At 52.2% G+C, this 18,775-nt stretch overlaps 2 protein-coding genes across 3 annotated transcripts in view; both read right to left on the bottom strand.

The window, feature by feature from the left end:
* Nucleotides 1-4,834: 4,834 nt before the first annotated feature.
* Nucleotides 4,835-7,718, bottom strand: NRN1L (neuritin 1 like). The gene is made up of 3 exons (XM_084294495.1): nt 7,630-7,718; nt 5,310-5,478; nt 4,835-5,193 (listed from the first exon to the last, which is right to left on the bottom strand). Exons 1-3 carry the CDS (start codon nt 7,688-7,690, stop codon nt 4,920-4,922), a joined length of 504 nt encoding a protein of 167 aa, XP_084150621.1. The 5' UTR covers nt 7,691-7,718; the 3' UTR covers nt 4,835-4,919.
* Nucleotides 7,719-7,920: 202 nt separating this feature from the next.
* EDC4 (enhancer of mRNA decapping 4) overlaps nt 7,921-18,775 on the bottom strand; it is a 32,759-nt gene continuing 21,904 nt past the window's right edge. The window contains exons 20-29 of one of the 2 annotated variants that reach the window (XM_084294456.1): nt 18,570-18,722; nt 17,124-17,160; nt 16,011-16,191; nt 15,459-15,614; nt 14,656-14,771; nt 13,775-13,940; nt 12,370-12,556; nt 10,993-11,212; nt 10,108-10,271; nt 7,921-8,732 (exon numbers count right to left, since the gene is read on the bottom strand). In XM_084294456.1, coding sequence (XP_084150582.1) covers nt 8,540-8,732; nt 10,108-10,271; nt 10,993-11,212; nt 12,370-12,556; nt 13,775-13,940; nt 14,656-14,771; nt 15,459-15,614; nt 16,011-16,191; nt 17,124-17,160; nt 18,570-18,722 — 1,573 coding nt within the window. In that variant the 3' untranslated portion in view covers nt 7,921-8,539. The remainder of the gene's footprint in view (nt 8,733-10,107; nt 10,272-10,992; nt 11,213-12,369; nt 12,557-13,774; nt 13,941-14,655; nt 14,772-15,458; nt 15,615-16,010; nt 16,192-17,123; nt 17,161-18,569; nt 18,723-18,775) is intronic. The other variant, XM_084294457.1, reaches the window with a different exon arrangement.

Here is an 18,775-nt window from a genome sequence, read left to right as displayed (position 1 = left end):
CCCCCCCCCATTTTAGGCAGCTCCTCAGGGGCGCTGTGTGTCCTCCCCGCAGAGCAGCCCTGGCAGCGATAACCTCACCGAGCATTGCGTTCCCTCAGGGCTCTGTGTTGTCTGTTATCCTCACGGCTGGCTCATGAGAACGTCAGTCCAGGCAGTTGTAGCTCTCCGTCGCTGCTGCTAATTGTCAGTGCAGAGAGCCAACACGTATTGAAATCCTATGCCAGAACCTCAGATTTCTGAGAACTCCAATCGGAGCATCTCTTTCTTGTATTATTTATGCCATGGAGGCCCACCAGAGCCAAGAGAACGTTGCACCAGACATCCACAAGCCAGCATGTCCACCCTGAAAACCACCCAGGGACAAGGCCAGGAAGGACCCACAACTCGCAGCAGAAGCCAACGAGAAGACTGGTTATGGAGGACATCCATCCAGGGATAAATTGGTTACAACATTGTAAGTTTGGGTTCAGAACTAGACAGAAAACTTCCTTCAAATACCAGGAGACTGCTGTAGGACGAACCACCTCTGACTGCTGGCTGTCTTTCTGCACCTGTTCAGAGGAGAACAGACCAAGGCCAACATGACCAAGGCACGGCTTTGGGATTCATTTTGAGATCACAGAATCACAGATTCATCCAGGTTGGAAGAGACCTCCAAGATCACTGAGTCCAACCTCTGACCTAACACTAACCAGTCCTCCTCTAACCCATATCACTGAGCTCTACATCTAAACGTCTTTTAAAGACCTCCAGGGATGGTGACTCCACCACTTCCCTGGGCAGCCCATCCCAATGCCTCACAACCCTTTCGGTAAAGAAGTTCTTCCTAATAGATGAAGACTCACAGAGGACAATTTAGCCACGACAGCTGTTATTCAATCCAGAGCCATTTCTCCAGCTACAGCCAGCAAAGTTTCATGCCCATGGCAAACGCAGCTGGGGCTCCAGGTGCCGGGGAGGCTCTGTAGCCTCCCACCCCAACAAGATCTGGGTGCACCGCTTTGCCAAGCTTCACCCTGCTCCTCCTCACCTGCCTCTTCAGAAAACCCTACATATAAAACAGAATCACAAAATAGGCTGCAGGGATCTCTGCAAAGCAGCAGGAGCAGAGGTGGCCCTGTAGGGGCCTGGCTGCTCCCTCCCGGGAACCAGCATGCCTCTTCCACTCCTCAGGCTGCGGAGGGACAAAGTGAAGGGTGCAGGGCTCACGGCGAGGTCCTTCTTTGCCATGCAAAGACCACCAGGGGAGTGCACTGGGCTCAGCCTCAATGGACATGAAGCCAGGTGACAGCTTGTTCCCAAACCCGCATGGTAGGGAGCTCAAGGTTGTCCCAGCAAGGCCGAGCAGAGGTCGGAGCAGGAGGATGTTCAATTAAATCTGCTTAGAAAAGGAAATCCAACTTCCCATATGCCTCTGTGGAGAAATAAAGCCCCAAAGCCGAGTGCAGAGGGGGTGCCAGGCTGGGGGCCGAGCGTGGCCCTGCTGCAGAGGTGACTCTGGCTCAGCTGTTCCCGCTGCAGCCGATCCACGGGGATTGGGATTGCCGTTTTGTGTTCCTATGGAAAGTTCGACATTTGGCTGGGCAGAAATCCCCACACGGCCTCGGACAGAGGCCAGCCCTATGACACAGTGTCCTCTGCTCTCTATCAGCCCTGAGCCCGGCTGGAGTATGGAGAGCACTTGGGAAGTGTCAAAGCATGGGAGAAGGTGTCACACCATCTCCTTGCAGCCCTCACCTTCACTGGCAGGAATTTCCTTGGGTGAAGGAAAGGAAGATCAAACCACAGTGTGGTGGAGGCGGTGAGCAGCATGGCCAGCACATTGGCCCTCGTGTCACCATGCCACGTGCACTGCCGTGGTCACACGGCTGCCCAGAATAGTGTCACCATCTGGTTCCAGCTGCCCAGGGATGTGGGAGCCTCTCCAGTCCCTTCTGCGATTACAAAAAGTGAATTTGTGCATCAACTCAACCTAACTCTGCCTTCCCTTATCCCCTTTTTTTTTTTTTAATAATTCAGGTTTGTCTCTTAGAAAAGAGAGAGGGAGATAATGTCTGCCAAGCATTTAATCTTCTGCCCAAAGAATAGCAGAGAGCAAATTAGGATCTACTCCAATTAATTTGCCTTGATGGGCAAAATCTGGAGAGCAGCCATATCTGGGAATTAAGAACAAAAGCGGGGAGTGTAAAGTAGGTCGCTGGAGTTTCATAACCGGAGCAATGGGTTTTCGCGACATGCCGGGTGCTCAAAGGTGCCCGTCCAGCCCCACCGGTGAGCACCAGTGGCTGTGGCGCCGCTGTGAGCACCCACCTGTGGGGAAACCTTTGAGCTGCGTTTGGGATTTAAAGGAAAAAATAACTGGCAGGACGGAGTGGATGGGGACATGGCGCTGGGGACCAGCCAGCCACACCACGTGAGCTCTGCTGAAGGAGTCAGTTACTCCTCTGGCTGCATTTTAGGGAGCAAATCCTTTCAGGGAAAAAAATTAATGTATTTTTTTTTAATGCCTAAGCAGTGCTTTCCCCAGAACCAGCCTGGAATAAACCTTACCAGCACGGTCTCAGCTTGTGCAGTTGCTTTAAGGACAGCAAGAGGCAGGCCAGCGTGCAGTGAGCCAGCTGCTGGGTGCAGGAAAGGGGCAGGAAGGAGGCTGTGTCCCTCCCTGCAACAGGACTGACGTCTGCCTTTGCCACAACCCCCTGAACCCAACCTAGGGACAGACACTGCCTTGTGCCACGACCCTCCTCCAAAGCTAGAGAGCAGAGAAAGGCGAAAGAGTTGATAAACGTGGCTCTGCTGGGACGTTTGTGTTGCTCCCAGGACAGGATGAAGTCCTCCACGCTCATGCCTCAGAGCCTGCAGGATGCGTGGCGACATTTTGGTGTGCGAGGCACACGTGGTCATGACACATCCCAGGGAGCAGGACACATATTCAAGGGTGTGGACCACGTGTGGTTCGTGGCCCGTTGTAGGGAACGCATGTGGTGACATATTTAAGGTGCAGGACACAGGCAGTGACACAGTCTGAGGTACGGGATGAGTTTCCATGTGCAGAAGGGCTCCCAGACACCCACCCACCAGCTCCTGGTGTGGCCGGGGCTGGGCGTCTTGCTGCATGGCAGGGGCACCACAGCAGCAGCAGTGCGGGCGAGCATCACCCGCTGGCCCTCCGGCTCCTGGCCACCTCCAGCCACCCCTTCGGAGGTGCTGCTGGGGCAGCGGGCACCCTCCCGGCCAGCGTTTATCCTCTTAGCCATCCTGCAGCGATCCAGCACTAATTCAGCCTTAAACACAGGATTGTCAGAAATTGGAAATGGAAGAATAGGCAGATTATCCCCCCGGCGCCAGCGTTAAACACGAGGAGCGGCAGCTGCCATGCGAGGAGGGCTGGGGAAGCGTTCTGCCCCCAGGCTCAGCATCCTCGCCGTGCGGCGCTTTGTGCCCCCTCAGCCAGCTCCAGGCTGGCTAATGAATTAAATAGCAGGTTATGCCAGGCCCGTGTTAACTGGAAACACCGGCTCTATCCCCAAAAAAGCTTTATACCCAGCAGATGCTCCACTGACAGCTGCCAGCGGTGACCAAGGCTGGGTCTACCACTGCTGCAACAAACCTCTGCCAAGACAGCAGGCCCAGCAGGAAGAGATTTTCTGGCTTCTGCAGTGAATTGGGACAGCGTTTTCCCTGGCTCGGTAAGGACAGCAAGAGCTGAACGCCTCAGGGAGATGTTCAGATACAGGCCAGGGTGCAAAAGCTTCCAGGACAACACCAAGGCTGATTGCGGGAGCCTTTGCAGTCCCATAGACAAAACACAGTGCTACAAAATGTGCCAAAAAAGAAAAAAAAAACACAGAGGCTAGGATGTTTTGCATTAGGCCGTGGCACTCATGCCAGCCTGAGGACCCTGGTGGCCAAAGGATGGTTTCTCACGTGCCACTGCTACGGCCAGACCCAGAGGCTGGCGCTGCGGGCAGTTGTCTGTGCCACAGGGGCAGGCCCCCTTGGGATTTCAGCGTCCCTTCAGGTGGGGGGAGCTGCACATTCCCTTGGGAGCAGGGAGGTCGCCTCACCACGCTGGGAGCTGCTTTGCCACGATGGGTTTTCTAGAAGAGAAACCGAATTTTGCAGCGTAACAGCAGCAGGGATGGGAACAACAGCACAGAGCAAGCCGTGCGGCCGGGGCTGACACGGCCAAGTTGCATGGCAGTGCATCACCTTGGCCTGACTTCAGCAAGTCCCACCTGGGACCTGGATAGGGGGTCAGTTCCCAGGTTCTCCACCTTTATAAGCTCATTAAAAAAATAAATAAATAAAAATAAATTAAAAAAAAAGACTCTTTTCCCTACAATCCCCCATTTCCTTCATGATCATTAGTCATCGATCACGATGATTAATAGGACCAAACATAGCAGGACTAGAATAAAAGATGGAAAACGGGAATATTTGCAGCAAACTGCATGATGCCGCTGGTGTGGGCTGGGGCACAGGGGCACCTTGGTGGCACCCCAGCCCAAAGCTTGGCCGAGCATTCGGGATCCCGCAAGCAAGAAGCCAGATGAATTACACGACAGCCTGGCTCCACTGGGAAGCCAAAATCCCAGCAAAGCCCTTAACGTCCCTCCGGGGGACAGCAGGGCAGTGGGAATCCCTCGTGCCACCTGGGTGTGCCCTGTGCTGAGGCCGTCAGGGTCCTGTGGGGTCCCAGCACAGCCACGGGGACGGCGCAAAGCCACCCTGAGACCAACGGGGCTCTGGAAGGGCACAGCAGAAAGACGGGAGAAATGTAAAAGCATTTTTTAATATAAATATAAATATAAATCCATCTGAAGGGCTCCAGGAGAGACAGAGAGGGCCGTGCCCTGCGAGCGAGGCCTGGTGGGGGCTGCAGGGCATCGCCAGGTCCCCCGGCAGCGGGTGCAGGGCTAGAGCCGGGCCAGCAGCAGCACCGGGGCCAGCAGGGGCAGGAGGCCGGGGCGGCGCAGGGTGGCCGAGCCCCGCAGCGTGGCCTGGTTGGTCTCGGCGGGCGGCGAGCCCCGGGCGCTGGCCAGGCGTCCCCGGGCGCTGCAGAGCTCCTGCAGGTTCCCCTGGAACTGGATCTTGCGGGACTCCTGGCGCAGAGACTCCCAGATGGCGGCCGCCTCCTCGGGGCAGCTCGACAGCACCCCGCTGGCACAGGCGTGGAAATCGTCCCAGGACCTGGGGGACAGGGACAGGCGTGGGGAGGGGACCGGAGCCGGTGACCCCCAGCAGCTCCCGTGCATACCAGGCCAAGGGACGGGGACGGGGATGGGGACGGGGTTAGGGCCACTCACTTGCAGATGGTGTCCAGCTCCTGCGCGTCCTGGGTGCCCTCCTCCTCCTGCTGCTGCTGCTGCCGGACGCTCTGGGCCATGCTGTCCCCCAGGCTGATGAGGCAGCCGGCGAAGCCCTTGTAGATGGTGTCACACTTCCCCGCCATGCTGATGGGCTCCTGGGTGGCGGCTGCAGGGGGACAGGAGAGACGGAGCTGAGCCCCCCCCCCACACCCAGCAGGCAGCAGTGGCAGTGGGCTCCGAAATACGGCAAGGGGCCGGTCCCCTCCTGCATCCCACCAGCGTCATCTCCCCGTGACCATGGGGGCAGGACAGGGGGGGCAGCTCTGTCCGGGGGTGCTCCAGGGCAGTGTGGGGATGGCCTGGGGTCCCACAGGCTGGGATGCTGCAGGGGCAAATGGTTCGGGTGCATTAAAACCACAAATCCCCCAGAGGAAAAGGGGCTGAGGAGGCTGGAGGCTGCAACAGGACCTCCTGGCCTGGCCCTCCTCAAGAGCAGCTTCCCTGCGGTACTCAGAGCTGCAGGACCAAGGAGAAGGAAGAGGATGACAAAAAGTTCATCCTTCTCAGCCCGCTGCTGGTGCAAGCAAAGAGGCAATGAAGTAATTAAAACGTCGGGTTTTAAAGGGAAAATGCAGCTGGTGTTGAGAGGCCCCACGGAGTGGGGTTAACACCCACACAGGGAGCAGGAGCGAGTTCCTCTGGAGCCCTCACAATTAAAACACCCTGCTGAACCCTCGCTCCTGGTCCGTGGCACACGGATCCCTTGCGGATCCCACAAGCAATGCTGCCATTAGGCACAGCGGAAAAGCCACACAACAGCTCTCATTGCATCGGGCCTCCCAGGATCTCTCCAGAGCCATCTGTCCAGCCCTTTTATCCCCCAACAGCAAAGATTAATTTGTGAGTACAACACAGAAAACAAAAGCAAAGGCTCAACTGGCTGAGCAAGCTGAGGCCCCTGCTCTAACAGCAAGAAGAGAAGGAAAAGAGAAGGAAAAGAGGGAAGAGGCACAAGTGCAGGCTTCGCCCCGGGAAGCTGCTGTTCCCTGCTGTGCCCCACAAAGGACGAGCCCCAGGTGTCCCAGACCTGCTACCACGGAGCTGGGGGTGCCCAACACCTCTGCTTCTCCTTCCCACTGCAGGGACCCCACGAAGCAGGGGCTGAGAGGGGCACGGAGGTTTTGGGGCCAGGGCAGACCCCAGTCACTGCCCCAACCCACGTGGCTCAACCCATGTCCCCGCTCCATGTCCCCAGGAGCGTTTGCAGGTTCAGCCCCAAGTCGGGATGTCCCATCGGGACGGACACGGAGCTGGGGTCACAGCTCGCAGGGAGGGGCTGCTCCATCTCCATCCCACCCCCTTTGGCTGGGACCAGCTCGCTCCTGCTCCCAGCCAGGCTGATACGGGAGAGCTGTGCTGGGACAGACAAACAGAGGCTCCAAAGAGGCCGGTGGCACCGTGGGGATCCACAAGAAGGCTGCTTGGGATGGATGAGGACACAGGAATGCTTGGCCACGTCACTAGAGTCGCAAGGTTGTTGGAAATGCCGTGCGCAGTGCTGCCGGGAGCTGTGAGAGCTGAGGGTGGTGAGGTTGGTCCTGTCAAAGGCAGACGGCTCCTCCCGGGGTAGGAGGCAGCCGAAAATCGCCCATTCTCCCAGGAGGTCTCCAGGAAGCCGTGACACACTGCCAGCATCCTGTCTGCAATGTGGCCCCAACACGCGCAGCTGCGGCCAAGAGCTGAGCGAGAGTAAGCCTGCATTATCAGCCTGTCCCACCGAGCAGCTCTGTGCTGAGAACACCACGGCCATGCCGCTGGGACAAGTCACAGGTTGGCAGCAGCCACACGGGTCGCAGGCATCACCGGCATCAGCAGGGCGAGTGCGATCCGGAAATCTGCTTTCAGCAAGCTCGAGTCCAAGCGAGTCCGTGCCCACGAGGATGGGCAAGGCGAGAGGTGCGGGCAGGAGAAACCCCCCCGGACAAAGCGCATCCAGCGCCGGGGGAGGCGAGCGGCACCCGCGGGGAGCCCGGGGTCAAAGTCCGGGGTTTCTGCCGAGCACCGACACAGCCGCCCTGCTCCTGGGGAGGACCTGAATCGTTTCACAAAAACCCTACAAAACCCACCCCGGGCCCGGCAACCCGCGGCCCCCCTCTGCTTCGGGGCAGGGACCCCCTCGGGGAACGAAGCCTGGGCTCCGCGGGGGGACCGGCTCGGAGATACCGGCACCTGGAGAGCCCCCGGGAGCCGTGCCCAGCCCAACCTCCCCGTCTCGTCCCGCATCCCCTCGCCCCCCTCGCCGTCCCGAGGCACTCACCGAGGTGCAGGAGCTGCAGGAGCAGCGGGCACACGACGGGCAGCAGCCGCCAGCAGCCCATGGTGCGGAGCCGCCGCCGCCGCCCCGTATGCGCCGCTCTCCGCAGCCCCAAGACCCGGCCCCGCCGCGACCGCCCCCGGCCCGCCCCGAGCCCGCCCCCCCGGCCCGCCCCGAGCTTTTTTTTTTTTTTTTTAAGAGCCAGGCACAGCCCAGGAGGAGAAGGAGAGGGTCGTTTTGTGCTTTTTCTTCTCAAAAAGTTGTTTATTGAATCGTTCGTAATGTTATTTCCAAAAAAAAAAAAAAAAAAAAAATCGAAACTTAGGTAAAAAGAAAAATCCTGGTGTAAATCCCAACTAACAGCCGAATCGTGGACATGCTCCCACACAGCAGAACCAATGGCCCTGGGCTCGCAGCCTGCTGTTATCCCCCCACCACCAATTCGTTCCTGTTCCTGCTCAGCTGCTACCCCCCCACACATCCTCCCCAGGAGGGTTTTGAGTCCTTGACTAAGACACAAATATTGGTTTCTTGCCAACAGGGAGCCCCTCACTCCGGGCTCAGCACACACCTCCCTTCTCTGCTGACAGCAGCAGACTCCAAACCGAAGGGGTAAGAAATCCATTGGCTTCTGCTGGATGCAACTTGGAAGGCCAGCCAGGCCTCAGGGATGGATGGGCAGGTGAAGAAGAGACTTAAATGTCTCAAAAAGAGGCTATTTTAGGAAAATAAGCCAAGTGAGCGTTCAGTGACTATCTGGGACTATACACAGATGGCGTTCGCCTTAGAGACATCACACACATGTTGATAGATTTCCTGGCAAGAGCTCTTAACACAAGCCGTACGTGGTTAGTAACTACTGGATCTGCTGGGTGGGCTTCCCCGGAGCAGCCCACGAGACAGCCAGGTTCTCCTAGGTCATGCCAGGAGTGACCAGGCCCTGAAGCATGATCATGAGGCGGCGGGCAGGCTTGCTCAGCGTGTTGTGGGGTTCCACCTGCAGGAACTGTAAGAGCTTCTGCCGCACCTGGTTCATGACTGACCCCATGTGGTCTCGGGTGATGGGGTCGCTGTGGTCCAGGTGCATCACCGCTTCCTCCAGGTAACTGAAGGAGAGAGACCAGGGTTAGAACCAAACTCAACACGAGATCCCAGTCCAATTCCGTTCACTTTAGCACTGCAGACGCACAATTGTGCTCCCCCCACAGAACAATACTCGGTGCCATAAGTTCAGCCATCAAAAAATAAAACAGTTCTGACTTTTGGCAGAGCCCAGCTATCCATTCTTCAACGTGCAAGGGCAGCCAGTATTTCCAGGCTGCAGTACATACTACACAACCTGGCTGCCTCAACCAAGCAGGTGTAACAGCAAGCTACGTCTCACTGCAGTGCTGTAGGTGGCACTTGGCCACAGGCCATACCTGGTCAGAGCTCAGCATACATTTTTTTTGATTAGGCTTTTTAGCATAAGCAGACTTAGTCATTTGTTATACAGTAAAAATCCTCAGCACTGAGGCTTATTCCACACAGGGATATATTTAAGGTCTTCTTCTAATATAACTTTGTCTATCCCACAACATGTGGGAGAAAAAAAAAATCACAAATTTTACCAACAAGCCATTCAAAAGTTCAGACAGGACATCAAAACTTTCACATCACAGCCTGAGAGTAAGCCAGTGTGGTCACCGCCAAAGGTATTCACCAGCAGATCTGCCTGAACTTAGCAGCAACTGTAACTCTGCTTATGAGCTCTTCTGTAATTTAAAGCTCTTTTTCATCTTTTCTGGCTTGAGCCTCTATGCTTAGTGTTCACTTCAGATAAGAACTCAATTTAAGGTAATTTCCATGCAAGCCATGGTCAAAACCTGCAGGTACCTTAACAAATTCATTTTTCAGGGCAGCTAATAGGGTTTTGACTCACAATCTAAAAATGTTCATGGCAAGTATCAGCACAGTCACTACTTTGTCACACAAGCTTTGCTTAGTACATCTAACAGACATTACTTCCAGTAGCTCCTGCTGCCACCTCCCACTGAACCTCTCCAGCAGTCACGATGAGAAGCTGCCTACACAAAGTCCAGCGCTGGGTTAAGAGCTGCAGGCAGAGCAAAGTAGCTCTGGATATCAAGCTATCTAGGGAGCACAGCGCTTCCCCTCCCCTTTTACCCACATGGGAATGTTTCCTTGGTTAAAGGTGATCACTACACAGAGAGCAAACAATATTTACAGACTCCAATACTTGGAGCTAACAGCACCTACAGCTAAGTACCCCTTCTATGACTACCTCTGGGCAGCAAAGCTTTCTCTTGCAATGCCTGTACCTTTTTCCAAGTCATTACGGGTTGTTCGCTTGCCTGTAACAGGCCACAGAAGTTCCAGCCTTTGTGGAAGCACCACCTTCCACTTACACACAGTGAGTTTAAAGCCAGAGCCAGGAATACACCTGCATAGGTTCAAACCCAGTGCCCTGATCGTACTCACTTCAGCTTCAGTTCCGTACGAGTACCCAAATCCGAGGAGAGCTGCTGAATGAGAGAGAGCAGCACAGGCTGGGACAGCGGACATGGGTGCTGTCCAAATACTTGCTGAGTATCCACTGTCTCACAAACATACAGGACCAGATTGAGATCAGCTGCTGTTAGAGCCTGCAAGGAAGATACAGCTTGAGATGCAGAGGAAACAAGAGGCAAGTGAAAAATGCAGGATAGCACGTGGGACAGCCATCTGCCTTGGGGCAGCTCAATGACTGCCAGCCTCCTGTGGGAGCAGAGCTCTCTGCAAACCCCACAGTGTGTGCCAACAGGACCCTGTTTAGGTTTCGTCTACACTCAGAGGACCCCTGCATCTGTTCTAAGCTGAACAGAGAGGACTGCTGGTCCACAACCAGACACAGGGGAGCAGGTCAGTTAGCAGCAGGGAACAGGGCCACGTTTGCAGCTCACCAACACAGCATTGTTGCTATTCCCAGTGGAGTGTGTCTGCAGCAGCTCAAATGGATCTGCCTAGACAGTCAAAGGCAAAGACAAGGTCAGGCCCCAGCTGGCAGATCTGCCTGGAGAGGCTTACGAAGCTGTTGCTCTTCAGGGGTGCACTACGTGCCAATACTGATGGCAGTCATCTGGCTTACTGCAGCACTGATGCTGGCCTGACAGGGCAAGGAAGGAACTTAATTGCCATCAAATCATGGTGCAGGCACAGCTCTGGCCTGGCCTATGCGACTGCAACTGCACCCCTTCAGCAGTCTGCAGCCACAGGTCCTTTCAGCCAGCTCTGAGTTTTGTGGAGTTGTGTCTCCACCTCAAGAAGCCAATTTTCCCCTCACTTTGCCCCCAACAAGCAGTGCTGCTCACTACAAGGAAGTAGTACCTGCTGGAAAGCTTGGTTGAGGTGCCCTTGCTGGAGAAGCTGCAGGATGTGAGTTTGCTGAGACTGGAAGTCCAAGTGAGTAGAGGGGATCGGAGTCCCTGCTGCTGAGCGCATTGCCTGGACAATGCTTGAGGTCACTGCTGCTTGCTGCTCCTTCATAGCCAGGCTCACTTCTCCTTTAATGACTCTCTGCACCTGGGCCAAAATAGACTCCTGCAGGCTAAAAGAAAACAGAAGTTTATCTGAAAATGAAGAGCTGAGGGACTATGTTGCACAAAGCTTGTGGCATTGAGAAAGCACAGGCTTGCTTGCTTGCTCCCCAAGGGTTGATACAAATTGTTCTGAGGCACAGGCATCAGAAACGTGCTGCACAAGGAAGCACTGTGGCAACAACACAACATCCCAGGGTGCATACTGAAGATGCTGGGATTCTGTGTGGAAAAGCAATGTTCCAGGGAATTAATTTCCGTTGTATCAAAGATCTAAAATACTGAATATCTGGCCTACAAGCAAGGCGACTAAGCTCTAGGTGCATCTGTGAAAGGGCTCAGCTTTCTACATCAATCTCTTACATGCAGTGCTCCCCCAGGAGTGGGATTCCTCTTACAAAGGGTACAAAAGCACCAGACCTGCACTACTGCAGGCAGACTAGCAGGGCTTCCTTGGGAGCAAGCACAGCACATACAGCAAGACTGTAATTTAGTCTGGTATCCTTCCTGGCACATTTGCTCACATTTGCTCTCCCCTGACGACCTCTGTGCACTCAGACATATGCTCTGATAGCTTAAAATAGATGGGGGCATTCTGCCCTGCAGGTGACCACCAGCCAAGCCAGTCTTAATGCTGCCAACCTGCCACCAGCTTCATGGTTTGCAAATGCTGAAGGCACGCACTGCCAAGATCACATCTTGAAACCAGGGTAGCCAAGAGGAATTGCTGCAGAACAGCTGGGAGGACAGAGTAGCCTGCAAAACTTTTGGTATGCCTCAAGAAACAGAGTAAGGAGGAGAAGCCTTCAAAAGACCCAAAAAACATTTTAGAACAGAAAGGCTAGTCTGAGGCGAGTGTGCTTTTGGGCTGCCATAGGTCTTTCTGTCCTCCAACATGTACATGGGACACTGTGAAAAGGAGGCCCCAAGCTCCCACACGCAGCAGAGGTACAGCTGGTTGTTTGAAATATTCTGTTGCCTTTGTTTAGTGCTTACAGGGAAAGTTACACCAGCCCACGTGCTTTGTCATACTGAGCACAGATCCAACAAGCAGCCCTACAGCACCGGTGTCAAAGGGCTTGTTTCCACAATGAAGCAGGAAGAGGTTTCGTTATGCACCCGTGCCTCTCAGCGACATCCCTTTCAACGAGCCCAGCTGCCAACTTACTTGCCCACGATAATATGCAGCTGATGCTGCACCTCAGCGTGTATGCTGGCTGTGACAGTGGAAGCCAGCTGCTCGGTGGTGCTCTGGAAGGTGCTGATGAGCTGTCGAAGCTGATTCAGCAACGGGTCCCGGGCCTCCTGTTCTCGCGCCTTCTTGTTCTTCATGTGAGTCTCAAGCTGCTGGATGTCTGCAACAACCAAAGAGGAAGACGTTTTGCCTATCAGCACTGTAGGGATGGTCAGGTCCAAGATCCTTCTGCCAGGCTGCACACATTCTCCAGCAGAACCAGTAACTGAGCCAGTGTACAAGTGTGGGAGAAGGGAAAGTGCCCAAGCCTTGTTTTGGGCCATGCTAGGCTAATATAGAAACCCTGCTTCCATCCTCTGCATCACACAGGATTTTCTGACACAGCAATAAAGCTGAGAATCCTCTTGCAATAGACCTTTACAGGCACTGTTTGTTCATAGCAAGATAAAGGTGGGGATGTGAGTATTTCATACACAATATGAGTTGTAATCTACAATACTGATGGAGTTCAATGCCAATTAAGTTAGTAAGAGAAAGAAGAGGAACATTTCTGACAAAAAATTATGTTTGTAGAGATCAAAAAGCCGTATTTTTAACTGTTTTGTAAATTGGACTGATGAAAAGGGCAAAAAAAGCTCTATGTACTTGTGGGAGACTTGTAAGGAAAACAAAAGGTGCAAAATAAACAGTAGCTGGAGACACTCTACCAATCTAGGGACTACAGAAGTTGCTTATGCTGGCACTCAGAGAACAGCCCTGCAGAACAATACCTGTCTGGCCTCCCAGAAGTCCAATGAACTGGATTCCAAACCTAAACACAAGAAATATCTTCTCCAGTGCATCAGCGCACACCTTTCCTTACTGAAGTGTTTAGTTTCCTTTTTTCCAGGCTGACCATGACTGCATTGTTCAGCCACTATTTAGCCTCTGGTCATCCTTGTATCCTTCTCTAGATGTCCCCAGTTCTACTACCCATCTGAGATTACGCAGGAGTGTTGCCTTCTACACACATCATCTTCCTGATGGCAGGATGGGGTAATTCTATAGTTGGGTTTTAGGGTGGGAGTAATTCTACAGCTGGGCTTTACTACTCAAGAGATGAAGTCACAGATTCACACAATGAGACCAAGTGTTTTGCTACACGGGTTACAAAGACCAGATGTAAATCTCTGTTCTTATAGCACCACCTATAAAAATCTCCTCAATTATGTTTCCATTTCCCAAGAGTGGAAGGGAAATGCTTTCAGACCACACAGATGGACTAAGAGGTTAAACAGTTACCACTGAAACTCTGAAAGTCGTAAGTCAACTTGTCAGTTTCTCAGTCTCTAACACGAACATGCTGTGTAGAGAAAACTTAGAAAGAAAGACTACTCACATTCCTGGGTGCCCTGCTTGAAGGTATCATTGATCTGCTGGAACATGGACTGGCAGCTCTTCTCAAAGGCTGGCAACACCACACTCTGGAACGCTTCCCTGTAGGCCGACTGGATTGTCCCCTGCAGGGTATCAGCCGTTGCCCTCACAATGCTATCTGTAAGGTTCTTACAAGCACACACAGAAGAGGTTGCAGGAAATTAACAACAGCCTGCTGCAGAATAAAGATGTGAACAAACATTGTATGTTCCTGCAACACACCCACACCAGACAAGAGCAGTCCACTGTCAGTAGAAGTGTGAATTCCCTGGGCAGCTGAACTCCTTCCTCTACGCTCCACCATGAGTATGGCAGGCAGAGCATCTGCTTGCTGAGGGACTACCCAGGCACATCACCATTTCCCTGTAGTTCAGCTTGAGAGCAAGGGAGGGTTGGTGCAGTCAGGTATGGCTCTTTTTCTCTTCCCCTCCTTCCTCCCCTCCCACCATCCACCATTGCCCACCAACGTAGCTAACAAGCTGCTGCTCCCTACATAATGTAGAAATGGTGTAAAGCGTAAAGAGCAAAAGAGCAAGTCAAACTTGGACCACTTAGCTAACTGAGGTGGCCCTACAACAATCCGGTTCTGTGAGAGCCTCTGCTTTAATAGAAGATGAACAACTCAGTAAACAAAAGAAAGGTCTAATGAGGCAAAGCAGGCAGGGGAGTACACAAAGAGCTTGCTCTCTTGATGAGACCAGAAGAGAGCTATGAACACGGGCAGCTAAACTGACCTCAGACCCACCTGGAGATACAGGTGAGTGGAAGAGGTATGAGGAGTCACTACCCAGGCAGCTCACAACTCAGTGTCCCTGGGAATACCTACGGTCTGGTTCTCCATACCTTTGATTTCACTAGCTTGGTGATGCTCTCCTTCAGTGTCCCTTCAACAGCCGTGAGCTTGGTGGCAATAGTGTTGCTCAGCTGGCTAGCAACAGGGTCTATGCTCTTGGAAATGCCTAGTCAGAAAAAAAACATGTCAAAGTCACAGCTTTAAGCCTAGTGTCACTCTTCAAAACCTGAAAAAGAAAATGAAGTCAAACTATTCCTGGAGGTGCCAGATGACACAGGTACAGGCAACAGCCACAAGCTCTGACTTGGGAAGCTAAGGTTGAACAGTAGGAGAAACTTTTTGCCAGGAAGGTGGTGTGGCTCTGGAAGTCACCAGAGAAGCTGTGGAATCTCCAACCCTGAAGGCTTTCAGGACTCATCCAAAGTCGCAGCGGACCTGATTTAGGGCAGTGGGTAATCCTACTTCAAGCAGAACAGAGGATACCAAAGACTGCAGAAGACTTTCCAACCTGCATTTCTACAAACTACAAATATTGACACAAATGATGATGTGTCAAGGAAGAGCAAAGACAAGCTGAAGTTTGCTTCCGTTAAATCACAACATTTACAAACCTATTAGCCTCTTTTGCCTTCCTCCACAGAGTAGATTCCAAAAGCTTTGTCAATTATAATGGAAGATCAGACCATGCATTTTGGAAAGGTATTCCCCCCTCTGGGAGCCTCATATCCTTCCACCCCACAACTCTTCTCAGATTACAGTGGGGCCCGCAGCAGCTCACAGAGCAATGTCTACTCTTCCCGTAGCCTAACTCCTGCTTCATGGAGCACCACCACTTCCATACAGCAAAACTCACACTGGGGTACTGTCTTCTTCATCTCCTCACGAACGGTCCTCTCCAGACGGTTACACACAGCAGTGGAAAGGGACTGAGAGAGCTGCTGAGACAGATGCTCCTGGAGCTGCCCATTGCGCTGCTGTCCTTCCGTCAGTGCTCGGTCCAGTCTTCTCTCTAACGAGCATGCACGTTAAGGATCACAAACAACAGATCTCCTCCCTACCCTCAACACTTCCATCCTAGAAGGATGGGCACTTGCATATGGCAATAGTCCCACTGACTTGTATGGGAAACTAGACCAGCCTTGCAGCACTTGTGGCCATCATAGGTTACCTGAAGATTTAGGGGCGTAGAGGAAGTAGCAGTTCTTCTCCATTCTACTTCTGAATTTCTCTCCCTTGAAAAGGGAGTGAGAGGAACTGAAATAGTTATATGGCATCCAGGCCTTTTATGACACCTACGGCCCCTGCTATGAAGATTGTTGAACTTCCTCAGCTTTCCTCATGTTTCTAGTCTACCTTGCAGCCTTCCACTCCCTAATTCCCATGCACCATTTGCAAACAAGGATACGCTCCTGCTCCTGCTGAGAGTCAATCACCCTCTCCACATGGCCCATGAGGGAGCTCTGAATGGCATCAAGGTGATCAGTGAGTCTCTGCAGCAGCTCCATCTGGTTCTGACGCAGCTCAGAGAGCTCCCGCTGTTGGCTCCTCAATATACACATCAGCTCATCCTGGAACTCCGGTGTCACCTGTATGTGGAGAGGACAAGCACTCGTTTCTAACAGGATCAGAGGTCAGTCAAGCATTCTGGTAGGTACTGAGTTGAGCCCTGTGCTGGAGCCTGAAGCACAACACACAAAGCAGAAATTGGGCCAGCTTAAATGCCTATTTCTAAGAATTTAATCTCAATAAATAAATTGATAAAGCAAGGTATGTGAAGTGTCCACGTGGAATTCACAAATGTTTGCTTTAAATATCCTGAACTGTTTAGAATCAAGACTCCCTTCAAAGTTTTGGCACTTAAAAGGAAATCAGAAGGCACACCCTATTCACTTTCGGCCAGGTATGGAGAGAGTGGGCTTAGGTCTCTGAATAAGGACCTCAAATGCTTATGAAAGAGCTGTGCAATAAGTAGAATAAGGAGTTTTCCTAGAGCACTCTTTCAGCTCTCTCACTTATTTGTGAATAATCAAGCAACCAGAGAAGCACACATCTATAATTGTCTCTTCAGCTGCTCAAAAAGTCTAAAGGAAACACACACATGTAAGGGCAGTTTAAGAAGTGAACACCACTCTGCTGAGCACATTTTCTAACAGACACAAAAGTGCTACCAACAGGAAAAAGTAACTCCAACAAGCCAGTTCCACTGTGATCCTCAGTTTGTTGGGAACACTTTATCCTGCTGCCAGTGCATGCAAGTTGTCTCAACAGGGAGGAGGAAAGGACTGGTAAAATTTTGGATGGACCAGGGCTTGTGAGAACACTGAAATGCAAATCAACACGCAGAAGTGAAAAGGAAGCATGGACAACATTAAGCAGCTCCTTCTCTGCTGCACAAGTCACAGACTGAAACAACACCAAGCCCAAGTGCAGGGGGCCCATGGCACAGGCCTTCAGCATGACAGCGAACAGAATTGAAGCACAGGCCCTTGGAAGGGATGGCAGGAGCACTCTGACTCACCTGGTTGTTGGATGATCTTGGTGACTGGTTCACATCCCTGGAGTCAAAGAGAAAAGCGGTAATTCAATTATGTCAATTAACTGCTCTGATTATGCCTTCTGCCAAAACAGATCCCCCACTTCACAGGTTGCTTTAGGTTTTATACCCAGCTCATGCTTCTGTTTTGCCTAGTATAATATGAGAGCAACAGGAAAGTAAGGAAGTCCCAGTCCCCACAGCACTGTGACTCCAACATTTCCACTATTTCCAGGCCCTTAACATCCTTACAGACTGGTCCCTTCACACGGCTGCTTTCAGCACACAACAGATTTGAGCCAAGGCTTAATGAGAACTGTTCAAAGAACAATACACACTGATTTCTCAGTCTTGTCCAAATTCAAAGCCAGGGAAGGCTTTGCCAAAGAGCCTTTGAAGGTCTCCTGATATTTAGGAAAGAAAAAAAACCACTAGTACCCACTTGTTAAATACAGAATTAATGAGTTTCAAATCATCTAGAACAATTCCAGCTCTGAAGGTGGAGAAAGCAGTGATACATTCCAGTATATACAGCACAACAAAGAAAAACATTGAACGAATCCACTAACGTTGTACAATTCCAAAGGCACAAATTATGAACAAACGCTACTAGAAGGAAAGTACACATTTGTATTTCCCAGACAGCATCCATTCAGCAACTTTAAAAGGACTAAGGCTGGAAAAATGAAAGGCATTTCTGAGGCTAAGAACTTCTGGGTGTCACAGTAAAGGACCACAGCCAGAAATTTAACACCACAAGCCATCTTCTTTGTAACGTGCACAGCTAGAGATCCAAATCATGGAGCCATGGGAACACAAGAAGAGGAGAAAGCCCCTCAGGGAAGCTGTGCTGCTTTCCTCACATTAATGCAGACAGGTTGGCCTAATTTGCCATGGGCAGCTCTTTCCACTCATCAATTTCCCCTTGCAAGACATTCATATGGGCACATTTAGAAACACACAAAAGCAGCAAGCAGGTAACAAAGGATAGGTATTGCTGAACACGGGCACTGTGCCAGCATTCAAAAGCCAACCAGAAATCGAGGCCTTATTAAGCTATACTCAGTGTCACAGTTCCAATGAAGCCTTCAATGAAACTGGCAAATGGATCCCGTGTCCCCCACCCAATGTGTAATTTACCTCCCCACAAATTCTTCTGAAGCCTACACTTTGGAAGGCTACACTTTGGATTTTGGGTCCCAGTTGGGAAGGCAGGGCACAACCTCCTCCCACACCTCGAAGTAACACACAGCCCATGTCTGAGTAGCCAGCAACACTTTCTGTGGGGTCGCTCCTGTTTGCAAAACAGGATGAGGGCTGGGAACACTCGGCCAGAGCCCAGCCTCAGACCCTAGCCCTGCTGCTATTAGCTCTGTCAGGTCCTGCACAGCTGGTCCCACAGCCCCTTGGATCCTGGCAAGCCCAGCGTACCCGTCATCTTTCTTGCCCTTCCGCTTTAGCTTTGGGGAAGCCCGAGGGGATGCCTTGGCTTTCCAGTCCTTCACAGGCAGCCTCTGCGTAGACGCTTTGGCACCAAATCCACCTGACGTAGAAGCCAAACTTGCAACTTCATCATCATGGTCACTATGAAGGAACAGCAGGGGAGAGGACGTCACTTGCAGTACTGGACACCATCA

The sequence above is a fragment of the Netta rufina genome (assembly GCF_964035555.1).
Source record: "Netta rufina genome assembly, chromosome: 13".
Taxonomy (NCBI): domain Eukaryota; kingdom Metazoa; phylum Chordata; class Aves; order Anseriformes; family Anatidae; genus Netta; species Netta rufina.
This window is presented reverse-complemented; position numbering and strand designations above follow the sequence as displayed.

Coding starts and splice junctions, on each gene's coding strand:
- NRN1L (XM_084294495.1), bottom strand. CDS start 7,690: ATGGGCTGCTGGCGGCTGCTGCCCGTCGTGTGCCCGCTGCTCCTGCAG. Junction 5,479..7,629: donor CCTGCAGCTCCTGCACCTCG/GTGAGTGCCTCG, acceptor GTCCCCCTGCAG/CCGCCACCCAGGAGCCCATC. Junction 5,194..5,309: donor GAGCTGGACACCATCTGCAA/GTGAGTGGCCCT, acceptor CCTGTCCCCCAG/GTCCTGGGACGATTTCCACG.